Source organism: Oncorhynchus nerka, linkage group LG25 (genome assembly GCF_034236695.1).
Source record: "Oncorhynchus nerka isolate Pitt River linkage group LG25, Oner_Uvic_2.0, whole genome shotgun sequence".
NCBI lineage: Eukaryota > Metazoa > Chordata > Actinopteri > Salmoniformes > Salmonidae > Oncorhynchus > Oncorhynchus nerka.
Window position 1 is genome coordinate 57,620,881 of NC_088420.1, and position 25,726 is coordinate 57,646,606.

The 25,726-nt window shown below is 41.7% G+C and overlaps 1 protein-coding gene across 5 annotated transcripts; it reads left to right on the plus strand.

The window, feature by feature from the left end:
* The first annotated feature begins 288 nt into the window (after positions 1-288).
* On the plus strand, positions 289-25,523 carry LOC115109728 (HMG box-containing protein 1-like). 5 transcript variants are annotated; one of them, XM_029635004.2, is made up of 12 exons: positions 289-355; positions 1,702-1,880; positions 2,042-2,228; positions 2,529-2,652; positions 3,080-3,191; positions 5,800-5,918; positions 6,089-6,245; positions 6,725-6,869; positions 7,040-7,327; positions 7,627-7,768; positions 8,874-8,939; positions 9,634-15,665. In XM_029635004.2, the coding sequence occupies exons 2-11, from the start codon at positions 1,739-1,741 to the stop codon at positions 8,895-8,897; spliced, it is 1,440 nt and encodes a 479-aa protein (XP_029490864.1). In that variant the 5' UTR covers positions 289-355; positions 1,702-1,738; the 3' UTR covers positions 8,898-8,939; positions 9,634-15,665. The 5 variants fall into 5 exon arrangements, with proteins under 5 accessions (XP_029490864.1, XP_064865973.1, XP_029490865.1 ...); XM_065009901.1 differs by lacking the exons at positions 8,874-8,939; positions 9,634-15,665 and adding an exon at positions 24,717-25,523; XM_029635005.2 differs by lacking the exon at positions 8,874-8,939.
* The last annotated feature ends 203 nt before the right edge of the window (positions 25,524-25,726 follow it).

Consider the following 25,726-nt stretch of genomic DNA (forward strand, 5'->3'; position numbering starts at 1 on the left):
CTTCATAACATGCAAACCTTTGTTAAAATGAGTTCAGACAATGTTGATATTACACTGTTATTCAACAGAGATAATATAAAAACATTCCTGTGAGTTTCAATAACAAAGGATTAATTGTATTCTCCTTGTTATGACCAATCATCTGTTTCTGGGAAATACGGACGTGCACATTCAGCCAATGGGCGTTTGATTAACAAACCAAACCAGGCCCTTTTAGTGCTGTCATGAACCCACCAATAACGATTAGAGATTAACTTTACTGACGTTTTTATCCACCAATAGATGACCGGTTTTGGAAGTATTCCTTCCCACCCCTTCAATGAAGCCAGAGAGTTACTTGATGGCGACAGGTTTGGTAAAATAACAGATTTCTAAGAAACAAAAGTCTAACTAATCTTGAGAAATAAGCAGTGTAATTTTCTTTATTCAGCGCGTATAGTTTGGTAGAGTGGGACAGTTGTCATTCGACCGTTCGATGTCAATTGACAATTTATTCTAGAGATATTTTGTTCATTGTTATGTTTGTTATTTTGGTTGTAACATTAGCTTGCTAGGCTAGCAGATTGCTAGCTATATATCAATATAGTGACAAATACAGCCTGCTTTAAAGGTAGTAAAACAATGTTTCGGGAAAAAACTTCGGACTCGATGTACATTTTCGGTTCATTCATTTGACAATCTCGAACAGTGGGGCGCAAGCGGTGTCGTGTCTGAACTTGTTGACATTCTTTTGTTTACAAGTGAGCTTGTTATTTTCTAGCTATTAGACAAGAAAGCTTATTCACTTGTGACAGCACTCAACACAATAACATATTGCATTATAGAAAAAAGTAATTGGACAGTTGGCTATAGGCTATGTTAACGTTTCACATTTCTAAGAGTAATAAGTGTCATTCTATGTTTTAGTTAGTTTTCCAAGAATCAAAATGTCAAGAAATAAATTGCACAATATTAGTTATCGGATATCTAGAAAGCCATATCTAGAATAAATAAATATAATAAAGCCTAACATTAGATATAATCTTAACTTTACAATTTAAGTTTCTACGATAACCTAAAAAAAATGGCTACATTTCATTTGGCCACAGCTATGAAGCAGAAAGCTTGTTATTGTCTTCAGCTGATCCTTTATAATGTAGCCTACATTGCTCAGACTAGGTGGCATGCCACGTTGATATTTCTCAATTCGCCTTTATCTATGAAATAATATTGCTATTTTCTCTCGATATTTTGTGATTTTTTGTATGATCATAACAGCGTTATTGACTAGTGCTTGTTACGCAGTTATGAATGAATGAGCTCTGGTGCGCGTGCGCGAAGTTCCCAAAGCTTATAAACAAGGGCTGCACGCATGTGATCACATGACTGTTCTTTATCTAGTCTACACAGACAAAGGACTTTGTTATATGGAGGCATTTTATCCCCTATTTAATGACCTGTAGATTTGATTTGATTTATTATGGCCATAATGTGTTATTGCCACAGGAAATGGGGATTCGTAATTGTAGAATAATGCAGTCATCTATGCTTTTTAACCAGTGCTTTTTATTATTCACCTATTAATATTCAATGCAAACATAAATTACATAGGCCTAGCGTTTAACCAAATAATTCAAAGAATATTAATTCGTAATTTTGTATGTTTTATATATATACCTGTTGTGGTCAGATTCTGAAATTGTAATTTATCGTTGTCTCCAGTGGCTGTCTACAGACTTTCCAGCTGACATGGCGTAATATGTTATGGGAAGTTAATAAGACTGAACAAGTTGAGAAAAACAAGATGGATGCAAATAGAATGGAAGACTCTTTTGATCTTCTGAAATGCAATGAGGCTCTGTCCTCATCACCTGGCTGCCCCCCTACTCCCATGGAGTATGGTAAATATCTGCTATTATGTAATATGTCCACACACACACAGTATACAGGTATAAGACTGCAATGTAAAGTGTTACCATAAAGGACAGGAATGTTCTATTTAATTATATTCTGAACACTTATAAGCACAACCCTGACCAACCTCACTCCCCTCCCGCTCCAGATGACCTGCCAGAGCTGCAGGAGGTAGAGGAGAACCAGTCCTCTCTGGGGCTGTTCCATGTGGGAACTGGGGTGTCACATCAGGACTGTATAGCTGGTTACCCTCACACCAATTGGCTGACTGAGCTAGCTAACATCGCCACCAGCCCTCAGAGCCCCCTACTGCAGGAGCCTCCTCCCATCAAGAGGTACCTGTTGTGTTTAGGGGTTGACAATGCAAATGCACACTCATTTACTGTAGCATACACACACGTGGTACACAATACACATGCATGTCACACAAAGGCACGTGGTACACACACACACACATACACACACAGATAGAGCCACACATCAACAAAGCATTAGGTTGATGTTTGATATGTCGAATTTGATATGTATATCTGTATTTCTCCTTATCAGGTTGTCTCATGGACGGGCAAAGTGATGGTGTTAGATTGTTAATGTATTGATAATTGATATGTATTTCTCTTTATTCCTCTCATCAGGTCGTCTCCTATGCACATCTTTGCCACCAGTCGTAGTTTACATTCTTACGCCCGACCTCCCCTGGCTAGCAGTGCACCCAGCCCCTCTAGGGGTCACCTTAGGGAGCGCAGCAGACGTGTCAGAGTACGACCTTTCACCATTTACCTTTCAGTTCAACCATTTCCTGTGTGTGGACCCCATCACCCTCTCCACTCCTATACTGAATGAATGAATAAAATGTTTTTGTACGTGTCACGTCACCTAGACTATTTACTACAAGATTATGTATGACCATTAGTGTTCATTGTGGTCAATTCCATTTTAGTTTAGTCAATTCAGGAAGTAAACTGAAATCCCTCACTGAAATTAAAATGTTCTATCTATGGATTGGAAATTAATTTAGGAATTTCCTTGATGAACTGAATTGAAGTGGCTTTGGCCAACCCTGATGGGCATGCTTCATTCAGGGCAATTTAACTGTTCTATAACTTTGCGACAACAACTGCAATTTATGACGTGCTATTCAACTGTTTTGTAATATGTTTCTCTTTGTTTGAACATCCCCATTCAGGCCAGCAGTGAGTCAGAGTCTGGTGTGTTCTCTATGTCATCCTTCTCTGATGATGAGGACATGGGTTGGTCTAACTCCTGGCCCTCAACTGCCTGGCACTGTTTCCTGAAAGGTATGGATGCACGCAGGCGTGCGCACACACACACACACATACACAGAGAGAAATTGATAAGCTTTTCCTAGAATTATGGCCTTGAGTGCATTTACCTTTTACTTGTGGAAAAAGCCTAGCTAACACATTGATAACAAGTGGCTGTGCAGTCTGGATTCAGGACTGTATCAGGCAACATATCACAGATATGTGGCATGGCATGGATGAAAGAGAACTTCCTCCAGTTGATCAGTAGCAAGATTGAGGCTATGCTTATTGGGACACCCAAGCAGGTCATCAGTGCTGGAAACATCTGCCTTACAGTCAATGGCTAGGCCATCCACCTGTCCACTGTGTCGTGACGTTGTATTAGTTAATGTGACGACTGTTGTTCATCGAATGATTACAAGTTTCTAATTGCGTGATTAACTGAATCAAGCAATGATTAACTCATTAACCTGGGGCACCATGGGAAAACTAGTTTTTATTGAGTTTCTATTTCCCAAATTAACTCAAAGAATATCAGAATATCGATTTTTACAACAGCCGCTAATTAACCAGTTGCCTCTACCAATCTCGTTCTGAACGTTGTATAGCCCGTGAATCTGCACGGACCCGGGTCTCACCAATGAGTTCGTACCACACCAATCTTAGTTGAATATTTATTTACTAAAAAGCTAAAATTATAATAAAAGATACGCATAGACAAAACACATTATAGGCTATTGATTAGAACTTAGTATAACGGACCAACACACTATGGCGCGTTACCCAAAATGGGGATTTCAAAAGAGAGAGAAAAAAGAAAGTACACAAGAGAAATATACATTTGGGTGAATTTGTCAGCTATGCTATTCTAACCCTAGCCTTGCCCCAAACTGTCGCTCTTATGGGTCAGAATATAATGATGTAATTGCGTGGGGATGATCTCCGAGGATTCTCTGCGTGGACCGTCCAGGCTGCTCGATGACGCACTACTCCGGCGCACCTCTCCAAGCTACTCATCCGTAGCTTGGATAGAAAATTATTTATTTGTCTTCAATCTTGCGTTGCGTTCTGGGTTTGTTGACTTTTTAGACCTTGCTGCAGCTTGGGTCAGGTAGTCTTCCTGTAAATTCTATACTCACAGGTTTGAGTGACCCCTTGGGTCAGAATTGGGCGTAACCGCCTTTAAGGGCAATTCTCTGGGCGTACCAAGTTAATGAGGCAAGGTCTAGATTTGATTCAAATCCAATTTTAGACAACTAACAAAACATTCTCTTTGATTTTGATATTTTCCATACAACGTACAATGTATAAACATCAAACATATACTAGGAAAACTCTTCACATTACAATGTTTTCGTAATAACGTCATCTATTAACCTTTAGTAACAAAACAAAAATGACATACATTTTCATATTCCCATCTATCGTCTTGACCACCATTGTGGCTGACGGAAACCATTGTTCCAAAGTCCTTTTATTTCATGTTTAATGTTCTGAGGCTGGTTCTCCATAGTAACAGGACAAAGGAATTTGTCTGTGGCCTGAGATTTACCAGGGGCGTGAGGGTAATCTGTAGGGTTGTGGTCTCCTGTAACCTGACCTGGTCAGGACAGTCATGACAAATGTCGTCTCCAACCTAGGAGTCAAGTTGTATTCTTCTCTGTCCTTCGATGCCCACATAAAACAAGTGTGTAAAACATAGTTATTCCATCTCTCCGGGTCATACCATCTCCCAGCCAGATACAGAGAAACTCATTCATGCCTTCATCTTCTCTCTGATCAACTACGGCAATGTGCTGTTTGGGGGCCTCCCAGCAATCACTACAGAGGCTCCAACTAATCCAGAACAGTGCTGCCAGGGTCCTAACCAAGAGCAAGAAGTCAGACCACATTACAACGATCCTGACCCAAATCCACTAGCTACCGGTCAACAACAGGATCGATTTCAAAGTCATCATGCTTATATTTAAATCCTTGAATGGATTGAGCCCGACCTACATCAGTGACCTCATCTCAATCAGCGAGCCACTACGCACTCTCCGCTCCAGCCACTCCCTACTGTTTCAAGTGCCCAAGACACGTCTCCGTACTATGGGGGACCGAGCCTTCTGCTCCCTTACCCCTCGCCTATGGAATGCTCTCCCTGACCATCTGAGAGCCGCTCCATCACTCAGAACTTTTAAAACGGGCCTTATTAAAACCCACTTCTCTAGACACAGTTTTTTTCATTGTCCTAATCCCAAACTAAAATGTATTTAGCAACTAGCCTACTATTGCTATTTTACCTGCCTTGTTTCTAGATGTATGTTGTTTTTATTGTATATCACTTATTTTATTCCTCAGTAGAGCTGAGATAACTCTGTAATGAAAAGTGTTATATTAAATATATTCTTTTTTTTAAGCCTGTGTTTCCTCTGTGTGAGTTGCTAACTTAATCCAGAGTGAACATAAATTCATAGGGAAATATCAGCCTCTGGTGTTTAGACAGCAGTATGACAGGCCAATACGGTTTGTACTTCTTGGTAATAAGTAAGGATGTATCAATAAGAAGCGTCAAGTCTCAAGGCAAGAAGAAATATCTGTCTCTCTCTCTCTACTTACTCTATTTGACTAAATGTTTTGCTGTTATCCTCCTATTCAGGCACCCGGTTGCGGTTCCACAGGGGTTCTAACAAGGAGTGGCAAGAGGCTGAGGACCTGGGAGACTCTGACGACGAGTCAGATGATGATGAGAGAATAATGCCGTCCACTGCCCGAAAGGTAGCAAAAAGTTTTACAGCAAAAAAAAAAAAATCCAACTAATCCCTCCCTGTTTGTTTGTTTTCTTCCGTTTGATGCCTTATGAACATGCCCTTGCTAATAACCAGATCTGATATGATTGGCTAGACTCCCTCTCACATTTTTTTCTCTGGATGTTGATTGATTTACAGAGCTACGGTTCGGAAGGTCTGAAGCTAGTGGCCCACGAGGAGAACGTGTCGTACGGCCAGGCTGTCCTCAAACTCACCTTTGACCCCGGCTCGCCAGAAGATGGCCTCTTAACGGCAGAGTGCAGATTTGATCACCCCTTCTTTGTGAAAAACAAAGGTAAAATAACTAAATGTCTTTGAATTGTTAACAAGATAACTGAATCAGTTAAGGGAACATGGCAAACTGGAACTGCGTGCAAAATGATAAATGCAGGCGGTATTAGTCTGAAGTCCTAGATATTTTATTTACCTTAATTTAACTAGGCAAGTCAGTTAAGAACAAATTCTTATTTTCAATGACGGCCTAGGAACAGTGGGTTAACGACAGATTTGTACCTTGTCAGCTCGGGGATTTGAACTTGCAAACTTTCGTTTACTAGTCCAAATCTCTAACCACTAGGCTACCCTGCCGTCACTATCATCAGATTGATTAAGCAAATGTTCAGCTCTTGATGTTCCATGGAAGCGGATAGGCCTATTGGTAGAATAATATTTGAGACTGTATGGTGATAGGGCCTTATAGTACAGGCCAGATGTACATATTTTTTGTGTATTTAAAAAAAAATGTTTACAATTCCATGTCTCTTCCTGTCCCAGGCTGGTCCTCATTCTATCCCAGCCTGACGGTGGTGCAGCACGGTATCCCCTGCTATGAGATGCAGGTGGGGGACCTATGTCTTCCTCCAGGCCACAGAGACTCCATAAACTGTGACGACTCGGTTGTCTTCGACACCTTCAGGAGGTACAGAATAATACCAATGTTAAACAAAAATGTCTGCACACTGGTATATGCTCCCGAGGGCTTAGTTTATTTAGACAATATCAATGCCTCAGTATGACACAGTAGATAAGATTTTAGTGAAATGATATAAATTGTGTTAATCTTCCCTATCTCTTCATATCCCTCTCCAGTTATGACTTCACCCCTCTGGACTCTTCAGCTGTCTATGTGCTGAGCAGCATGGCCAGGCAGCGTAGGACCTCCCAGTCCAGCAGTGGCGCTGTCTCCCCTGACCCAGAGAAACTCTCCAGTTCCTTCCACCCCTCCTCCACCAGCAAATCAAACAGGAACAATACCTCAGGGACAGCCCCTGGCGGGGCCACACACACCAAATGCAAGCGGCCAATGAACGCCTTCATGCTCTTCGCTAAGAAGTACCGGTTGGAGTACACACAGATGTACCCTGGGAAGGATAACAGGTGGGTAGGCAGACCAAACGTGTGTGTGTGCATGCGTGTAAAACGTAATTTTCTGGGGGGGATGGTCAGTAGTACATTCGTCCTGTTCTGACAAATTGTTTACAAAATGAAAGGATCTCTATGTTAGGAACGTCTCTGAGTAGATTATTGCTTTAGACCAGAGCCACAGGTAGGATTACAGTAGCAGAGAAAAGAGTGTTGTCTCTCACAGTAATTAATAAAGTTCCACACACATGAGTGATTGAATGAATGAATGAATTATGGTATAAATTATAGTATGTCCTTGTGTCCCTATACAGAGCCATCAGTGTAATCCTGGGTGATAAGTGGAAGAAGATGAAGAACGAGGAGAGGAGGATGTACACCATGGAGGCCAAGGCTCTGGCTGACGAGCAGAAGAGACTCAACCCTGACTGCTGGAAACGCAAGAGAACCAACTCAGTAAGTTGATCACAGTGACCACGTTTACATGCAGACCAATATTCCCTTATTATTCTGGATACTCAAGTATTCAGTTTTCGAGTTGACACACAAACATCATATCCGGTTTACAATAACCCGAAAAGCTTTTATCCTGGCTGTAGGAAAGCCGGATAAGATGCCTAGGATATATGCTGATCTTAGACTGGATACTGTGGCATGTAAACATCTTATCCCATTTACGGTTGTTTTTTGCGGTCTGTGTAGGCTCAATTTCGCATATCATGGGTGTTGTGTGATGATGTTTTCATCTGATTGTCAAACAAATCACTTCAAAAAGTAGGCTACCTTCGCAGTTCGATACACCATAATTCCATAATAATACATTTTGCTGATACTCCGTACTGGACCGTATAGCCTACTGGCTACTTTCACTCCTAATTTAGACAACTTTCCGCTTATAATTTACGACATTTGGTAGGCCATATTATAATTTCTGATATTTGGTAGACCATTTGTTTGTCAACTACAGTATAGTTAGATACATGCAGCTTCTCTTCTGTCATAACTTGTTACCCAAGAAGACTAAATAAAATAGTGCTCACCAGAATAATGTCTTACATTGATAGAATGAATGTGTTAGTAACCTAATTAATACCGGTAAAGTTGTCTGTTTCGTTTAGGGACCGGGGAGAAAACGCAAAAAACTCCAAAACAGTGGAATGATTTGTCCTGTGCAAAATGTACAAATGCCATCAGTTTGACCGGTTTTAAGGAAATGAAAAGCTGTGAAAACGATTGAAACCTTTCTGATAAGGCTTCAGTTCATTTTGGGAACATATTTTATGTTGTTGAAATACTGTCTGCTTGCATAACAGTGTCAAAGATAACATTACACGCACATTCACATTTTCTGAGATGCTGAAAGAAATAAATCATATTTCTTCACTCCTCTTCTCAAGACAAAATTAACATTTGTGGTATCATTTTACTGCAAGAAATGCATAATTCTATAGGAGTTACGAGCTACTATCCGGAATACTGTGCGCATGTAAACGTGGTCACTTATCATAAAGAACTCAGTAAGGTGTAATAGGCATGACACTGATCTGCTCTTATTTCGAAGGCCCAATTTCTGTCCTGGACATAAGGTCCTGAGCGAGATTCAAACCCTCTGGTTTAAACCAACACGGTAAGGACTGTTATTATAGGCATGATCATAAAGTTCCAACTGAAATGATCCAGGTATATAGTTTACCAGGCAACTGTGCCAAATTCAGGGCTTAGCTAAAACAAATAGTGATGATGTAAGGTCACAGATTTATAAAACCTATAGGGCACATTGCCAAAAATGTCACAGCAGCCTATCAATGGAAAGATAGGAGGTGCACACTCTAGGTATAATAACGCTGTGTGTAAGTTCTGAGCATGCTTTAAAGGCTCAGTACACAAAAAAATTCAGTTTTCCTGTGTTTTGTATAATATTAACAGCTGGTTAAACGAACACTGTAAAAGTGTTAAACCATGTGATCAGTGTTATTTCCTGATGGTTTCTTTTTGAAAATACAATCTACATAGGATGTTCTAATCAGCAGGTTTGCATGGGCGGGAGTTTCGGCTTTCCATTGTGACATCACCATGCAGTAAATTGGTTAATAGGCCAATTACAAAGACTTCTAAAACTCTCTGCCAATAACAGCTAGTTTTCAGTTTTCCCTTCCCCACTCAGACCACTCCCAGACAGTCCTAGCAAAAACAAAACACTGTTTTTTGCTAAGCTATTTTTTGCCAATTTAATGTAAATTGTTACCCAGAAATGATTTGATATTTACATAAAAACGTCTGCATTGGGCCTTTACCCTCCACCGCTCTTTCTCTCTCCTCAGGGGTCCCAGCACCAATAGATGGCCTGGTGAACAGACCGACCTGGTGAACAGACCGACCAGGCGACCCCACTAGCCTCTCTAGCCTGGTCCCAGATCTGTTTGTGCTGTATAGCCAACTATGGTCGTTGGACCATAAGACAGCACAAACAGACCTGGAACCAGGCTACTCTCTCTCTGCTCACCTGTCAAATTGACGAGACATAACTGTGATGCTGAATACACTTGCTTTTATAACTAAGAGACCTTATAGATAGGCCTACAAGATAAAAACGACAACTATGAACTATATATTAAAAAGCAGGTCATCTAGTGTAACTAACCGTGCTTATATTTTCTTACATTTTAAAATGACAAGAGATGCCTTGTTATTCTTCTATAAAAAAAAGGAAAGGCTCAGTTTTATTTCTTCAGGTAATTTCATATTTCGAGGCATGAAACCTTGAGATCAGGGTTGCAACATTCTGATAACTTTCCAAAGATTCCCCAGGTTTTCCAGAAATTCAGGTTGAAAGACTCCCAGAATCAGGAGGGTAGAAGCAAGAAATCCAGAATCCTCCAACCAGGAATTCTGGAAAACTTGAGAATTTTGGTAGAGTTACTGGAAATTGAGAATCCTACTTGAGACCCAGTGGTGCTAAGTTCGGTTAAGGAAGGAGGAGCAGTGATACAAACGTTATATTTTTAATTGTAAAATAAATAAGGGGGATTTTAAATAGCTTTGGTAACACTTTATTTTAAGGGTCCATAATAAAGCATTTATAAGGCATTTACAAACCACTTGCTCATAATTTATTAATCATTAATCATGCAGGAATGTCTACCAATGGCATGTCACTCAAAATATTTATAAAATATTCATAAAGTATAAATAGTGCTCACTTTAGGGACTGCAAAAATACTTTACTAATTATTAGTAAATGGTTTATAAATGTGGGCGTAATGATTAATAAATGGTGACCACACAATTTATAAATGCCTTATTAAATGGTTTAATACAGAACCTTACAATGGTGTTTTTTCTCTTCTCAGCTGTAGTTCATATTGACTTATATTTGTACAACTCAATATATTGCACAGATTGATAAAGCCTTTCATGCATTGTATCATACAGTACATGACCAAAAGTATGTGGACACCTGCTCGTCGAACATCTCATTCCAAAATCATGGGCATTAATATGGAGTTGGTCCTCCTTTGCTGATATAACAGCCTCTACTCTTCTGGGAACGCTTTCCACTTGATGTTGGAACATTGCTGCCGGGCCAATTTTTTTTATTTAACCTTTATTTAACTACGCAAGTCAGTTAAGAACAAATTCTTATTTACAATGATGGCCTACACCGGCCAAACCCGGACGAAGCTGGACCAATTGTGTGCCTTGCCTAGTCTCGCATTGTCTTGTTTTGATCTCTGTTTTTTGTTTATTATTATTATTACTCTCAGAAGGACCAATCAAAAGCGTCTGTTGGAGACACAGGTAGAGTGGCGAAGGAGCTGATCCCCCTTAACTCCTTATAAGGAACCACTTTCCTGGCCTCTGGTCATTCTCAAGCAGGCTTCTCCTCGCACTCTTGTGAGCAGTGAAATGCTGTGATACATCTCACTTATATCAGAGAACCAGGGTTACGAAAGTAACCTTAAGTTCTCTTTCAAATACTAATTTCAATGTATCACATACTCTATGGTGATATGGCCAACTCTCGTATCGCAAACATGCTCACCGAAGCCAGGGTAGTCCCAACATCAGCAACCCTCAGAGGCTCCGAAGCTGAGGAAGTGCGCATGCAAGAAGTTGCAGAAACAAGTTGTTGGGAAAACTTCATAACAAAGTGAGGGGAAGCCCAAAACATGGTGCGCAAATCTCAGTTTAATGAGATATGTCTCTTTCGAGGGTGGTAACCAAATGATTGAAAGCATTACACCCTTGCCTGAGCCTTCGTTCAATCCAAGTAGATGTGCAATGCGTGTACTGGACAACAACAGGAACGCCCTTATAGGCTCCAAGGTGCGACAAAAATAAATTGTCGACCTGGACCAAAGGATTGGGTTAGCTATAGGGTTAGCCTGAAAAACCCTGGGGCAGAATGCGGGTGTGAACAGTGGCTGGTAGAGCACTGTCCACACACTCACTTTAGGGACGCCAAAAGCAAAAGATGGAGGAATATTGCTTCTCAGCGGCTAGTAGCTGCTGTGAAAGAATCTTAAGCACAATAGACATGTCCCAGGTTGAGTAACCTCATCCCTAGGCTATTGCGCATGGTGCAATATAAGCCTTGGATATCAACGATTCAAAGTTGGCCTTAGTGGGAGTGACCATAGAATTTTATGTGAGTGACCTACTGAGTAATGTATTTGTCATCATTTAATTTTGGAGAATCACATGACTGCAAAGAGTGGGGAGGGTTAAGGGGAAGGTGTTGTGGGTGACGATTGGTTGGTAGATTAAGTCGATTAAGCCAATGCCTATGCAATGGGAGTTTCTCCCGTTCTTTCTGTATTGGCTAACGAAGGCCAACAAGTTTGACGCATTGGTCCACCAGACCTTCTCTCTGTCCAAAAAAGTCCTGCGAGGAGCATAAGACCATGGAACACAGTGTAGGACGAAACGATCTGTTTAGTCATACCACTTCTGTAAAACAGAGAGCATGCGGTTAGGAGGTTGGCCCTCTTTTTCAAGAGTCGAAGACCTGCATTTCTTTCCTTAAAATTTAAAAAAAATATTTTTAAAATTATGTCACCAGCTATGCCCCGAGAGAGTAGAGAATTGCTTTGTTTGCTAGGGTATAAACCCTGCATGCGCCAATAGCTGCCAGGACTGGTTGTGAGTAGGGTATAACTGCTGCCCGAAAGTCACTGGCCATCGAGGGGCTCGAAGATGAGGGTTGAGGTCCTATTCCCTTGCTCTGTGTAGACGGAAAAGGGAGGGTAGGTAACATAGTTGAAAAAGCATACGGCATCCCTCTATTTCATTGGTTTATCAGCTCTCCCGCCCCAAATGGCGTGGTCACCGTTTTTGGGATGGGGTCTCCCATGGCCCTCACAGGGTCTTCACTTCTATCAGGGTGCAGCAAGTCAGTCCGGATAGATGTGGGAAGTGGGCTCTCTCTAGACAGAGCAGGCAATGTATCTGAAGGAAGAAGTATTCAAAATCCTGTATTCATAAAAAACAAATCCTGTATTCACTGAGAAGTAGAAAAGCAATTGACACAAAGCAAAAACCTTTCGTTCAGTACTCAACCTCTCAACAGGGTCTGAAGAGCTACGCTCAGCAAAAATATCCTACACGGTTCGCTTCAGAGCAAATAAGCAGGAAACAGGGCTCCAGTCATGCTGAGATCTAGAGAGCAATAGTCCTCACGAGGAAGATGAACGAGAATGACCATAGGCTTGGAGAGTGGCTCCTTATAAGAAGATGAGGGGCTCACCTCATTTTCCACTCTGTCTCCAACATATGATTTCTATTGGCCCTTCCAAGAGTATTGGTGATCCTAGCGAATCCCCATATGTGATACATCGAAATGAGTATTTGAAGGAGAACCCTTATGTTATTGTTCCATTGCAAAACATTTTGAAAGGTTTCCTTCCATGCTCTAATGAACATAACTCAGATACCATGTTTCCTGATTCACACTGTAGGGTCGAACCAAACTATTATGGCTTGGATATTTTATTTTCACATTGTGCTTTCTAGCATGGTTTCAGGAACTGTGATAGATGTATAACCAGGCCTCTCAGTACAGCTCGGCTAGACTTGGCTTAGCCCTTTAGTGTGAATCAGGCATCTAGTTGTTAAACCAGCTGGTCGTGTGCCGATGATGATGTATGTTTCTACACATGGATGTTTTGCACACTCTTCCAAACAGCACTTCAGGCCCAAGCCTTCACTTTTAGTGTTTTAATTTCTTTTTGCACTTTATATACAGTACATATGTAATCTTATACAGTACAACCAATTAAATGTATGCTAGTGAAAGCTACTGGTAACTGCCAAAATAAAGGAAACATGTGAGTAATGAGGGATACAAAGTATATCGAAAGCAGGTGCTTCCACACATATGTGGTTCCTGAGCAATTAAAACATCACATCATGCTAAGGGTAATGTATAAAAATGCCCAGTTGCCCATTATTTTGAAATAGGGGTTTAAAGGGTGTGTGTGTGTGTGTATTTGTATTTATCATGGATCCCTATTAGCTACTCTTCCTGGGGTCCAGCAAAATTAAGGCAGTTTATACCATTTTTAAAACATTACAATACATTTACAGATTTCACAACATACTGTGTGCCCTCAGGCCCCTACTCCACCACTACCACATATCTACAGTACTAAATCTATGTGTATGTGTAGTGCTTATGTTATCGTGTGTGTCTGTATGCGCCAATGTTTGTGTTGCATCACAGTCCCCGCTGTTCCATAAGGTGTTTTTTTAATATGTTTTTTTTAAATCAAATTTTACTGCTGGCATGAGTTACTTGATGTGGAAAGGAGTTCCATGTAGTCATGACTCTATGTAGTACTGTGTGCCTCCCATAGTCTGTTCTGGACTTGGGGACTGTGAAGAGACCTCTTGTGGCATGTATTGTGGGGTATGCATGGGTATCCAAGCTGTGTGACAGTAGTTTAGACAGACAGCTCGGTGCATTCAACATGTCAATACCTCTCATAAATAAAAGTAGTGATGAAGTCAATCTCTCCTACTTTCAGCCACGAGAGATTGACATGCATATTATTAATATTAGCTCTCTGTGTACATCCAAGGGCCAGCCGTGCTGCTCTGTTCTGAGCCAATTGCAAATTTCCAAAGTCCTTTTTTGTGGCACCTGACCATATGACTGAACAGTAGTCAAGGTGTGACAAAACTAGGGCCTGTAGGACCTGCCTTGATGATAGTGTTGTTAAGAAGGCAGAGCAGCAATTTATTATGGACAGACTTCTCCCCATCTTAGCTACTGTTGTATCAATATGTTTTAACCATGACAGTTTACAATCTAGGGTTACTCCAAGCAGTTCAGTCATCTCAACTTGCTCAAGTTCCACATGATTTATTACAATATTTAGTTGAGGTTTAGGGTTTAGTGAGAGTTTTGTTCCAAAAACAATGCTTTCAGTTGTAGATATATTTAGGGCTAACTTATTCCTTGCCACCCACTCTGAAACTAACTGCAGCTCTTTGTTGAGTGTTAAGTCATCTGCATACATAGGCACTCTGGCTTTACTCAAAGTCAGTGGCATGTCGCTAGCAAAAATTTAAAAAGCAAGGGTCCTAAACAGCTACCCTGGGGAATTCCTGATTCTAACTGGATTATATTTGAGAGGCATCCATTAAAGAACACCCGCTGTGTTCTGTTAGAGAAGTAACTCTTTTCCCACATTATAAAGCCATAACACATAAGTTTTTCCAGCAGCAGACTATGATTGATAATGTCAAAAGCTGCACTGAAGTCTAACAAGACAGCCCCCACAATCATTTTAGATTTCAAACCAAGCTTCAGGGGAGTCGTCTGAAGGTAAACCAGTATCGGCCTGTAAAAAAAATAGGTTGTAAAAAGTTTGGTCCCAAATAACATGACGAAACATAGGTTTAAAATGTATTTATTTATTGGAGTTTTCTCCTCTCAGATATAGATACCTTATTCCTTATGATTTATTTTTGGACTGAAATCTAGAGGCTTGATGTTGGTGTTTCCTTTATTTGGCAGTTACATGTGTATAAAATGACATACGATATATCTTCAAGAGATCTATCAGTTTTTACATTGACACAAACATGGCCAAACTGTATACAGTAGGTCTAGCCTGAGTGCCAGTCTGTTTTGTGCTCTATGGCATGACAATGAATGACAAGGAGTTGGCAGTACAGCATAAAAAGACTGGCACCCAGGCTAGTACAGGTCATGTGATGTTTTGCTTGCAGGTTGCCATGGCGTTGAATTTATACAGCTTTGTTGTTGATAATGTACAGGTCCACGCCCCACCAAACTCAAAATATCCTTGTACTATATTTTAAATAAAAGTTTAAACTTGCAATCTTATTCACCTGTCCTATCTTTTGTTTTTGCACGCCTTGAGCATTTAAGAAGTAGCCAGCTAATTGTAGGAGGGACAGCTCAGTTTTCATGAATAATTTGTAAGATGATCTTAGCAAAGCTGAAGATTTCCCTCAGATCTCTCAGGTTTTCCTCCCGAGTGGTGCAGTCGTCTAAAGTACTGCATCGCAGTGCTAACTGTGCCACTATAGATTCTGGGTTCGAGTCCAGGCTCTGTCGCAGCCGGCCGCAACCGGGAGACCCATGGGGCGCGCACAATTGGCCCAGCATTGTCCGGGATAGGTGAGGATTTGGTCTGCAGGGATGTCCTTGTCCCATCATGCACTAGCGACTCCTGTGGCGGGCCGGACGCAGTGCACGCTGACACTGTCGCCAGTTGTACAGTGTTTCCTCCGACATATTGGTGCGGCTGGCTTCCGGGTTAAGTGGGCATTGTGTCAAGAAGCAGTGCGGCTTGGTTGGGTTGTGTTTCGGAGGACACACGCCTCTCGACTTTGCCTCTCCCGAGTTGTACGGAAGTTGCAGCGATGAGACAAGACTGTAACTACCAATTGGATACCATGAAAAAGGATGACGAGATGTGGGACTGGAAACAGGTACCACAGTCAGAGAGGGCAGAACTGTAGTGGAGAGGAAAACAGCGTCAGGCAAGGAAAACAGGCACAACAGGATTTTTTAAATGTATTTTATTTCACCTTTATTTAACCAGAACAAGTTCTCATTTACAATTGCGACCTGGCCAAGATAAAGCAAAGCAGTTCGACACATACAACGACACAGAGTTACACATGGAGTAAAACAAACATACAGTCAATAATACAGTATAAACAAGTCTATATACGATGTGAGCAAATGAGGTGAGATAAGGGAGGTAAAGGCAAAAAAAGGCCATGGTGGCAATAACAGGATAACAGGATCTGAATAGTAGCTGGTGGGGATCTGCTCTGACTCCAGCATACCTGTCTCCGCCCACACAATCATACACACACAGAGAGAGAGGGAGAAAGAGAGAGTACTGGGGGAGTGGCGGCAGGTTAAGGAGACACAGGATGAGCAGTAGAGGGGGTTGCAGGAGCAGATGTGACAGCTTATGCATAAGCATAGGACTTTATTTGAGCCTAAGCCTGAAGAAAAATACCTGAATTAAAATAAGGATTGTGTCGTTATACAATACTGCACATATGGCAGAAAAACATGACATTTTTATTTATTTAAGGTATCTTTGGTACAAACCGTGCCTTTGGAAAGTATTCAGACCCATTGACTTTTTCCAAATTTTGTTACGTTACAGCCTCAGAGGCTGACTACACCGCTCGCGTCGCGTGCGCGAGCATTGCACAATAAATTTAGGAATCTATGTTATTCAATTATTGCACACTGCTCGCGCTCGCCAATGAGTGTCTGCGTTGCCAAGGGCTAAAATAGAAGTCATTCCTATTTCTGACGCAGATCGCGTTTCAAGTCCTGTCTCTCCCATCTCCTCATTGGTTTATAGAAGCAGGTATCCACGTGCCATCTCCTCATTGGTTATACCCACGTGGGTGATTGAAAGACAAACTGTTTTGCCGGTTGTCGTGGTAATACTATGAAAGTGTAGATGCCAAACACCATATAAGTTCAAAGATGAAAAAGCCTGGAAGGAGGAGAGATGACTAGAAACAATTTGGTTGACCGTTTTATGTGTGGATTAATTGTCGGAGTAGAGGACCTTGTGCATAACTCAATAACTCAATGTTTATATCCCAGTACAAATGAGCTAGCAACAGCAAGCTAGCTAAATAGGACAAATTAGCTAGCAAGTGCAAGCTAACTAGCTAAATTGCCATACATATTTAAGGCTTTTCGACCTGTCCCCAAATTAATGTCATTCGTTCAAAGTTTGTTTTGATATTTTAACCTGCGTGTCGTGATCGCGTTTGGTTTAGGGGGAAAATAATAATAATAAAATAAATAAATGTATGCACGATAGCGCACGATGCCGCATGCGCGCTGCCAGTTTGCGTTCCGTGTTATTCTACTACCATTTAAGAATGATGGAAGCCACTGTGTTCTTGGGGACCTTCAATGCTGCAGAAATGTTTCGGTACCCTTCCCCAGGTACCCTTCCCCAGATCTGTGCCTCGACACAATCTTGTCTACCGACAATTCCTTGCACCTTATGGCTTGGTTTTTGCTCTGACGTGCATTGTCAACTATGAAACCTTATATGGACAGGTGTGCCTTTCCAAATCATGTCCAACCAATTGATTTTACCACAGGTGGACTCCAAGTTGTAGAAACATTTCAAGAATGATCAATGGAAACAGGATGCACCTGAGCAAAGGGTCTGAATACTTATGTAAATAAGATATTTCCATTTTTTTTTATAAACATGCGGAAATGTCTGAACCTGTTTTTCGCCTCGTCATTATGGAGTATTGTGATAGATTAATGAGGAAAAAACTACATTTAAATCAATTTTAGAATAAGGCATAACATAACAAATTGTGGAAAAAGTCATGGTGTCTGAATACTTTCCGAATGTTCTGTAATTGGTCTAGCCTAAATTAAACAAATGAAGAGTTAGTCTATAGTGAATTTGTTGCCTATTTGATTTTGAATAGCCAAGTAACAGGTCATTGTTTATATTTTCATAATTAATAGGCTGACACGTTACCTTTAGCAACAGAGCTGGCATTGTTTACTTAGCTGGATAGAGTCAAGGATACATTTAGCATTATTCGAAAAGCCTACTGCAACATGTATCTTGTTTTCGTTTCCCTTGCAATACGTTTGATTAGGAATGTTCTATATGCCCAAAAAGCGTATTCCTCGCAAATTTTGTGCACAAATTTGTTTACATCCCTGTTAGTGAGCATTTCTCCTTTGCCAAGATAATCCATCCGCCTGACAGGTGTGGCATATCAAGAAGCTGATTAAACAGCAGGATCATTACACAGATGCACCTTATGCTGGGGACAATAAAAGGTCACTCTAAAATGTGCAGTTTTGTCACACAACACAATGCCACAGATGTCTCAAGATTTGAGGGAGTGTGCAATTGGCATGCTGACTGCAGGATTGTCCACCAGAGCTGTTGCCAGATGATTTAATGTTCATTTCTCTACCATGTCTTAGAGAATTTGGCAGTACGTCCAACCGGTGATGCGTTGGGCAGACCGCACCACCCTTCTACACAGCCCGCAACCGCAGGGCTCTCCAGAGGGTGGTGCGGTCCGCCCAACTCATCACCGGGGGCACACTGCCTGCCCTCCAGGACAGCTACAGTACCCGATGTCACAGGAAGGGCAAAAAGATGATCAAGTACAATCATCCGAGCCACGGCCTGTTCACAACTTGCAGGCTTGTTTACGTGCTGCTGTGCATAACCTTACTTTGCTAACCTTACTTTGCTAACTGACAACTTTACGGTTTTTACTTTTTCATTACCGTTTATATTTAGAGTTTTCCCTTACTCAACTTTTTAAAATTCAACTATGTCACTCCGGACATCTTATCTGGACATGGTTCGTCAGGAATTCCAACAGCTGAAGCTCACTGTACTCATAATATACAGGAGAACAATTGCCTTACGGCGAGGATAGCTGTGCTGCAAGCCCAGCTTCAGACGCAATCGTCAGGCAAGGGTAATTTCAATGTAGGAAAGGATGAAACAGCGACCACCAGTGCCACCAGTAAGTTCGGATAGTAGTATAAATCCCCTCGCATGGTCCCCAACAGCCGGACAACTTTCTCATGGCTTCTGGACCGAGCCTTCTCTGGTCTCTACTCCTCCCGTTACGGGGTCTGAGACGCCGAAGCCTCCCACCATTAGCTCTGACAAATTGAAAACCCTAGTCATTGGCGACTCCATTACCCGCAGTATTATACTTAAAACGAATCATCCAACGATCATACACTGTTTACCAGGGGGCAGGGCTACCGACGTTAAGGCTAATCTGAAGATGGTGCTGGCTAAAGCTAAAACTGGTGAGTGTAGAGCATATAGGGGTATTGTTATCCACGTCGGCACCAACGATGTTAGGATGAAACAGTCAGAGGTCACCAAGCGCAACATAGCTTCAGACTGTAAATCAGCTAGAAAGATGTGTCGGCATCGAGTAATTATCTCTGGCCCCCTCCCAGTTAGGGGGAGTGATGAGCTCTACAGCAGTCTCACAACTCAATCGCTGGTTGAAAGCCGTTTTCTGTCCCTCCCAAAAGATATAATTTGTAAATAATTGGCCCTCTTTCTGGGACTCACCCACAAACAGGACCAAGCCTGGCATGTTGAGAAGTGACGGACTCCATCCTAGCTGGAGGGGTTCTCTTATCTTATCTATGAACATAGACAGGGCCCTAACTCCCCTAGCTCCACAATGAAATAGGGTGCAGGCCAGGCAGCAGGCTGTTAGCCAGCCTGCCAGCTTAGTGGAGTCTGCCACTAGCACAGTCAGTGTAGTCAGCTCAGCTATCCCCATTGAGACCGTGCCTGTGCCTCGACCTAGGTTGGACAAAACTAAACATGCCGGTGTTCGCCGTAGCAATCTCACTAGAATAAAGACCTCCTCCATTCCTGCCATTATTGAAAGAGATTGTGAAACCTCACATCTCAAAATAGGGCTACTTAATGTTAGATCCCTCACTTCCAAGGCAGTTATAGTCAATGAACTAATCACTGATCATAATCTTGATGTGATTGGCCTGACTGAAACATGGCTGAAACATGGCATGATGAATTTACTGTGTTAACTGAGGCCTCACCTCCTCGTTACACTAGTGACCATATCCCCCGCGCATCCCGCAAAGGCGGGGGTGTTGCTAACATTTACAATAGCAAATCGTTTTTGTCTTTTGTGCTTCTAGTCAAGAAATCTATGCAGCCTACTCAATCGTATTTTATAGCTACTGTTTACAGGCCTCCTGGGCCATATACAGCGTTCCCCACTGAGTTCCCTGAATTCCTATCGGACATTATAGTCATAGCATATAAATCCTGTTAGGGAAGTTGCGAATTTTCGCAGCTTTTTGTTAAAAATCGCGCAACATTTCAGCGCCCTGCTATTCATGCCAGGAATATAGTATATGCATATGATTAGTATGTGTGGATAGAAAACACTCAGACGTTTCTAAAACTGGTTAAATCACGGCTGTGACTATAACAGAACGTGCGTTTCATCGAAAAGTGCAGGAAAATCTGATCACTGAAAATGGAAATAAATATCCATGCGCTACTTCCAGGAATTGTTCAAAGTGAACCGGATTAAATGAGGCCGAGGTTGCAGTACCTACAGCTTCCACACGATGTCTAGAGTCTTGTCATTTGATTCGGCTTTGATTCTTGGTCAAACCGACACAAGGGAACCGATTCCCTCCGGTCTCTGACCGGATGTTTTGGTTGAGATTTCTCCTGACATTATTTTCCGACGGACACCTATAGAATTTACATCGCCTCCTGATGAATTTGATCGCTTATTAACGTGTACTAATATCTAAAGTTGCATTACAAAAGCATTTCGAAGTGTTTTGTGAAAGTTTATCGTCGACTTTTTTAATTTAAAAAAATGACGTTACGTTAGAAAAAGCAATTTTTTTCCGTTGTTCACACAGTATTCATAGATCGATATCTAGGCTATATATGGACCGATTTAATCGAAAAAAGACCCAAAATGATGTTTATGGGACATCTAGGAGTGCCAAGAAAGAAGCTCGTCAAAGGTAATGAATGTTTTATATTTTATTTCTGCGTTTGAGTAGCCCCCGGCTATCGCAAAATCTGTCGTTAGGTGACGTTGCTGTGTTCTGGGGGATACATGCTATCAGATAATAGCTTCTCATGCTTTTGCCGAAAAGCATTTTACAAATCTGACTTGGTGGATAGATTCACAACGAGTGTAGCTTTAATTCAGTACATTGTATGTCAATTTTAATGAAAGTTTGAGTTTTATCAACCACTATAGGTGGCGCTCTTGAACATTTTCGGTGATTTATGTTCCCACCACGGAACCACGGCCCTAACAAGATAATATTCAAATTTTTGGTGACTAGTATTCACATGGAAAAGTCCACAGACCCACTCCAAAAGGCTTTCGGAGCCATCATCAATTCAGTGGGTTTTGTCCAACATGTCTCCGGACCTACTCACTGCCACAGTCATACTCTGGACCTAGTTTTGTCCCATGGAATAAATGTTGTGGATCTTAACTAATGTTTTTCCTCATAATCCTGGACTATCGGACCACCATTTTATTATGTTTGCAATCGCAACAAATAATCTGCTCAGACCCCAACCAAGGAGCATCAAAAGTCGTGCTATAAATTCTCAGACAACCCAAAGATTCCTTGATGCCTTTCCAGACTCCCTCTGCCTACCCAAGGACGTCAGAGGACAAAAATCAGTTAACAACCTAACTGAGAAACTCAATTTAACCTTGCGCAATACCCTAGATGCAGTTGCACCCCTAACGACTAAAAACATTTGTCATAAGAAACTAGCTCCCTGGTATACAGAAAATACCCGAGCTCTGAAGCAAGCTTCCAGAAAATTGGAACGGAAATGGCGCCACACCAAACTGGAAGTCTTCCGACTAGCTTGGAAAGACAGTACCGTGCAGTATCGAAGAGCCCTCATTGCTGCTCAATCATCCTATTTTTCCAACCTAATTGAGGAAAATAAAAACAACCCCAAATTTGTTTTTGATACTGTCACAAAGCTAACTAAAAAGCAGCATTCCCCAAGAGAGGATGGCTTTCACTTCTGCAGTAATACATTCATGAACTTCTTTGAGGAAAGGATCATGCTCATTAGAAAGAAAATTACAGACTCCTCATTAAATCTGCGATATTCCTCCAAAGCTCAGTTGACCTGAGTATGCACAACTGCCAGGACCTAGGATCAAGGTAGACACTCATGTGTTTTAGTACTATATCTCTTGAAACATTGATGAAAATAATCATGGCCTCTAAAACTTCAAGCTGCATACTGGATCCTGTTCCAACTAAACTACTGAAGGAGCTGCTTCCTGTTTTTGGCCCTCCTATGTTGATATAATAAATGGCTCTCTATCCACCGGATGTGTACCAAACTCACTAAAAGTGGCAGTAATAAAGCCTCTCTTGAAAAAGCCAAACCTTGACCCAGAAAATATTTAAAATACTATCGGCCTATATCGAATCTTCCATTCCTCTCAAAACTTTTAGAAAAAGCTGTTGCGCAGCAACTCACGGCCATCCTGAAGACAAACAATGTACACGAAATGCTTCAGTCTGGTTTTAGATCCCATCATAGCACTGAGACTGCACTAGTGAAGGTGGTAAATTACATTTTAATGGCATCATACCGAGGCTCTGCATCTGTCCTCGTGCTCCTAGACCTTAGTAATGCTTTTGATACCATCGATCACCACATTCTTTTGGAGAGATTGGAAACCCTAATTGGTCTACACGGACAAGTTTTGGTCTGGTTTAGATCTTATCTGTCGGAAAGATATCAGTTTGTCTCTGTGAATGATTTGTCCTCTGAGAAATCAACTGTAAATTTCAGTGTTCCTCAAGGTTCCGTTTTAGGACCACTATTGTTTTCACTATATATTTGACCTCTTGGGGATGTCATTCGTAAACATAATATTAACTTTCACTGCTATGCGGATGACACACAGCTGTACATTTCAATGAAACATGGTGAAGCCCCAAAATTGCCCTCGCTTAGAAGCCTGTGTTTCAGACATAAGGAAGTGGATGGCTGCAAGCTTTCTACTTTTAAACTCGGACAAAACAGAGATGCTTGTTCTAGGTCCCAAGAAACCAAGATATCTTCTGTTGAATCTGACAATTAATCTTAATGGTTGTACAGTCGTCTCAAATAGAACTGTGAAGGACCTCGGCGTTACTCTGGACCCTGATCTCTCTTTTGACGAACATATCAAGAATGTTTCAAGGACAGCTTTTTTCCATCTATGTAACATTGCAAAAATCAGAAACTTTCTGTCCAATAATGATGCATAAAAATTAATCCATGCTTTTGTTACTTCTAGGTTAGGCTACTGCAATGCTCTACTTTCCGGCTACCTGGATAAAGCACTAAATAAACTTCAGTTTATTACTAGAATACTAGAATCCTAGAATACTGACCAGAACCCCAAAGAATTGATCATATTACTCCAGTGCTAGCCTCCCTACACTGGCTTCCTGTTAAGGCAAGGGCTGATTTCAAGGTTTTACTGCTAACCTGCAAAGCATTACATGGGCTTCCTTCTACCCATCTTTCCGATTTGGTTCTGCCGTACATACCTACACGTACGCTACGGTCACAAGACGCAGGCCTCCTAATTGTCCCTAGAATTTCTAAGCAAACAGCTGGAGGCAGGGCTTTCTCCTATAGAGCTCAATTTTTATGGAATGGTCTGCCTACCCATGTGAGAGGCGCAGACTCGGTCTCAACCTTTAAGTCTTTACTGAAGACTTATCTCTTCAGTGGGTTATATGATTGAGTGTAGTCTGGCCCAGGAGTGTGAAGGTGAACGGAAAGGCTCTGGAGCAACGAACAGCCCTTGCTGTCTCTGTCTGGCCGGTTCCCCTCTCTCCACTGGGATTCTCTGCCTCTGAGTCACTGGCTTACTGGTGCTCTTTCATGCCGTCCCTAGGAGGGGTGCGTCACTTGAGTGGGTTGAGTCACTGACGTGATCTTCCTGTCTGGGTTGGCGCCCCCCTTGGGTTGTGCCGTGGCAGAGATCTTTGTGGACCATACTCGGCCTTGTCTCAGGATGGTAAGTTGGTGGTTGAAGATATCCATCTGGTGGTGTGGGGGCTGTGCTTTGGCAAAGTGGGTGAGGTTATATCCTTCCTGTTGGGCCCTGTCCAGGGGTGTCATCGGATGGGGCCACAGTGTCTCCTGACCCCTCCTGTCTCAGCCTCCAGTATTTATGCTGCAGTAGTTTGTGTGGTGGGCTAGGGTCAGTTTGTTATATCTGGAGTACTTTTCCTGTCTTATCCGGTGTCCTGTGTGAATTTAAGTATGTTCTCTCTAATTCTCTCTCCCTTTATTTCTCTCTCTCGGAGGACCTGAGCATTAGGATCATGCATCAGGACTACCTGGCATGATGACTCCTTGCTGTCCCCAGTCCACCTGGCCGTGCTGCTGCTCCAGTTTCAACTGTTCTGCCTGCGGCTATGGAACCCTGACCTGCTCACCGGACGTGCTACCTGTCAACAGACCTGCTGTTTTCAACTCTCTAGAGGAGCGGTAGAGATACTCTTAATGATCGGCTATGAAAAGCCAACTGACATTTACTCCTGAGGTGCTGACTTGCTGCACCCTCGTCAACTAATGTGATTATTATTATTTGACCATGCTGGTCATCTATGAACATCTTGGCCATGTTCTGTTATAATCTCCACCCGGCACAGCCAGCAGAGGACTGGCCACCCCTCATGGCCTGGTTCCTCTCTAGGTTTCTTCCTAGGTTTTGGCCTTTCTAGGGAGTTTCCCTAGCTACCGTGCTTCTACTCCTGCATTGCTTGCTGTTTGTGGTTTTAGGCTGGGTTTCTGTACAGCACTTTGTGGTATCAGCTGATGTAAGAAGGGCTATATAAATACATTTGATTTGATGCGGGATTGAACGGCCAATAACCAAACAGTGAATTGGGGAGACCGAGGCGGTTCTGTTTCATAGGTTGGTTTTCACAGTACTTAGTCTGTTCTTCCCAATCTAGAGAGTGCTATGTAGCCTAATAATTGTTTGATTCAAATGTATGACTACTTTGCAAGAGGTCATCCACCTACTCAATTCATAGCTCAAAACATTGAGGTTAGGGGAATTTGTGAGTTTTTTTAAGAGGTGAAAGTAAAGAAAATATGTCTTGGTATTTTCATTGTTTGAATTATGGGAGTAGGATATCGACACTGAACAAAAATATAAACTCAACATGCAACAATTTCAAAGATTTTACTGAGTTACAGTTCATATAAGGAAATCAGTCAAAATGAAATGTCTTAGGCCTTAATCTATGGATTTCACATGACTGGGAATACAGATATGCATCTGTTGGTCACACATACAAACACACAA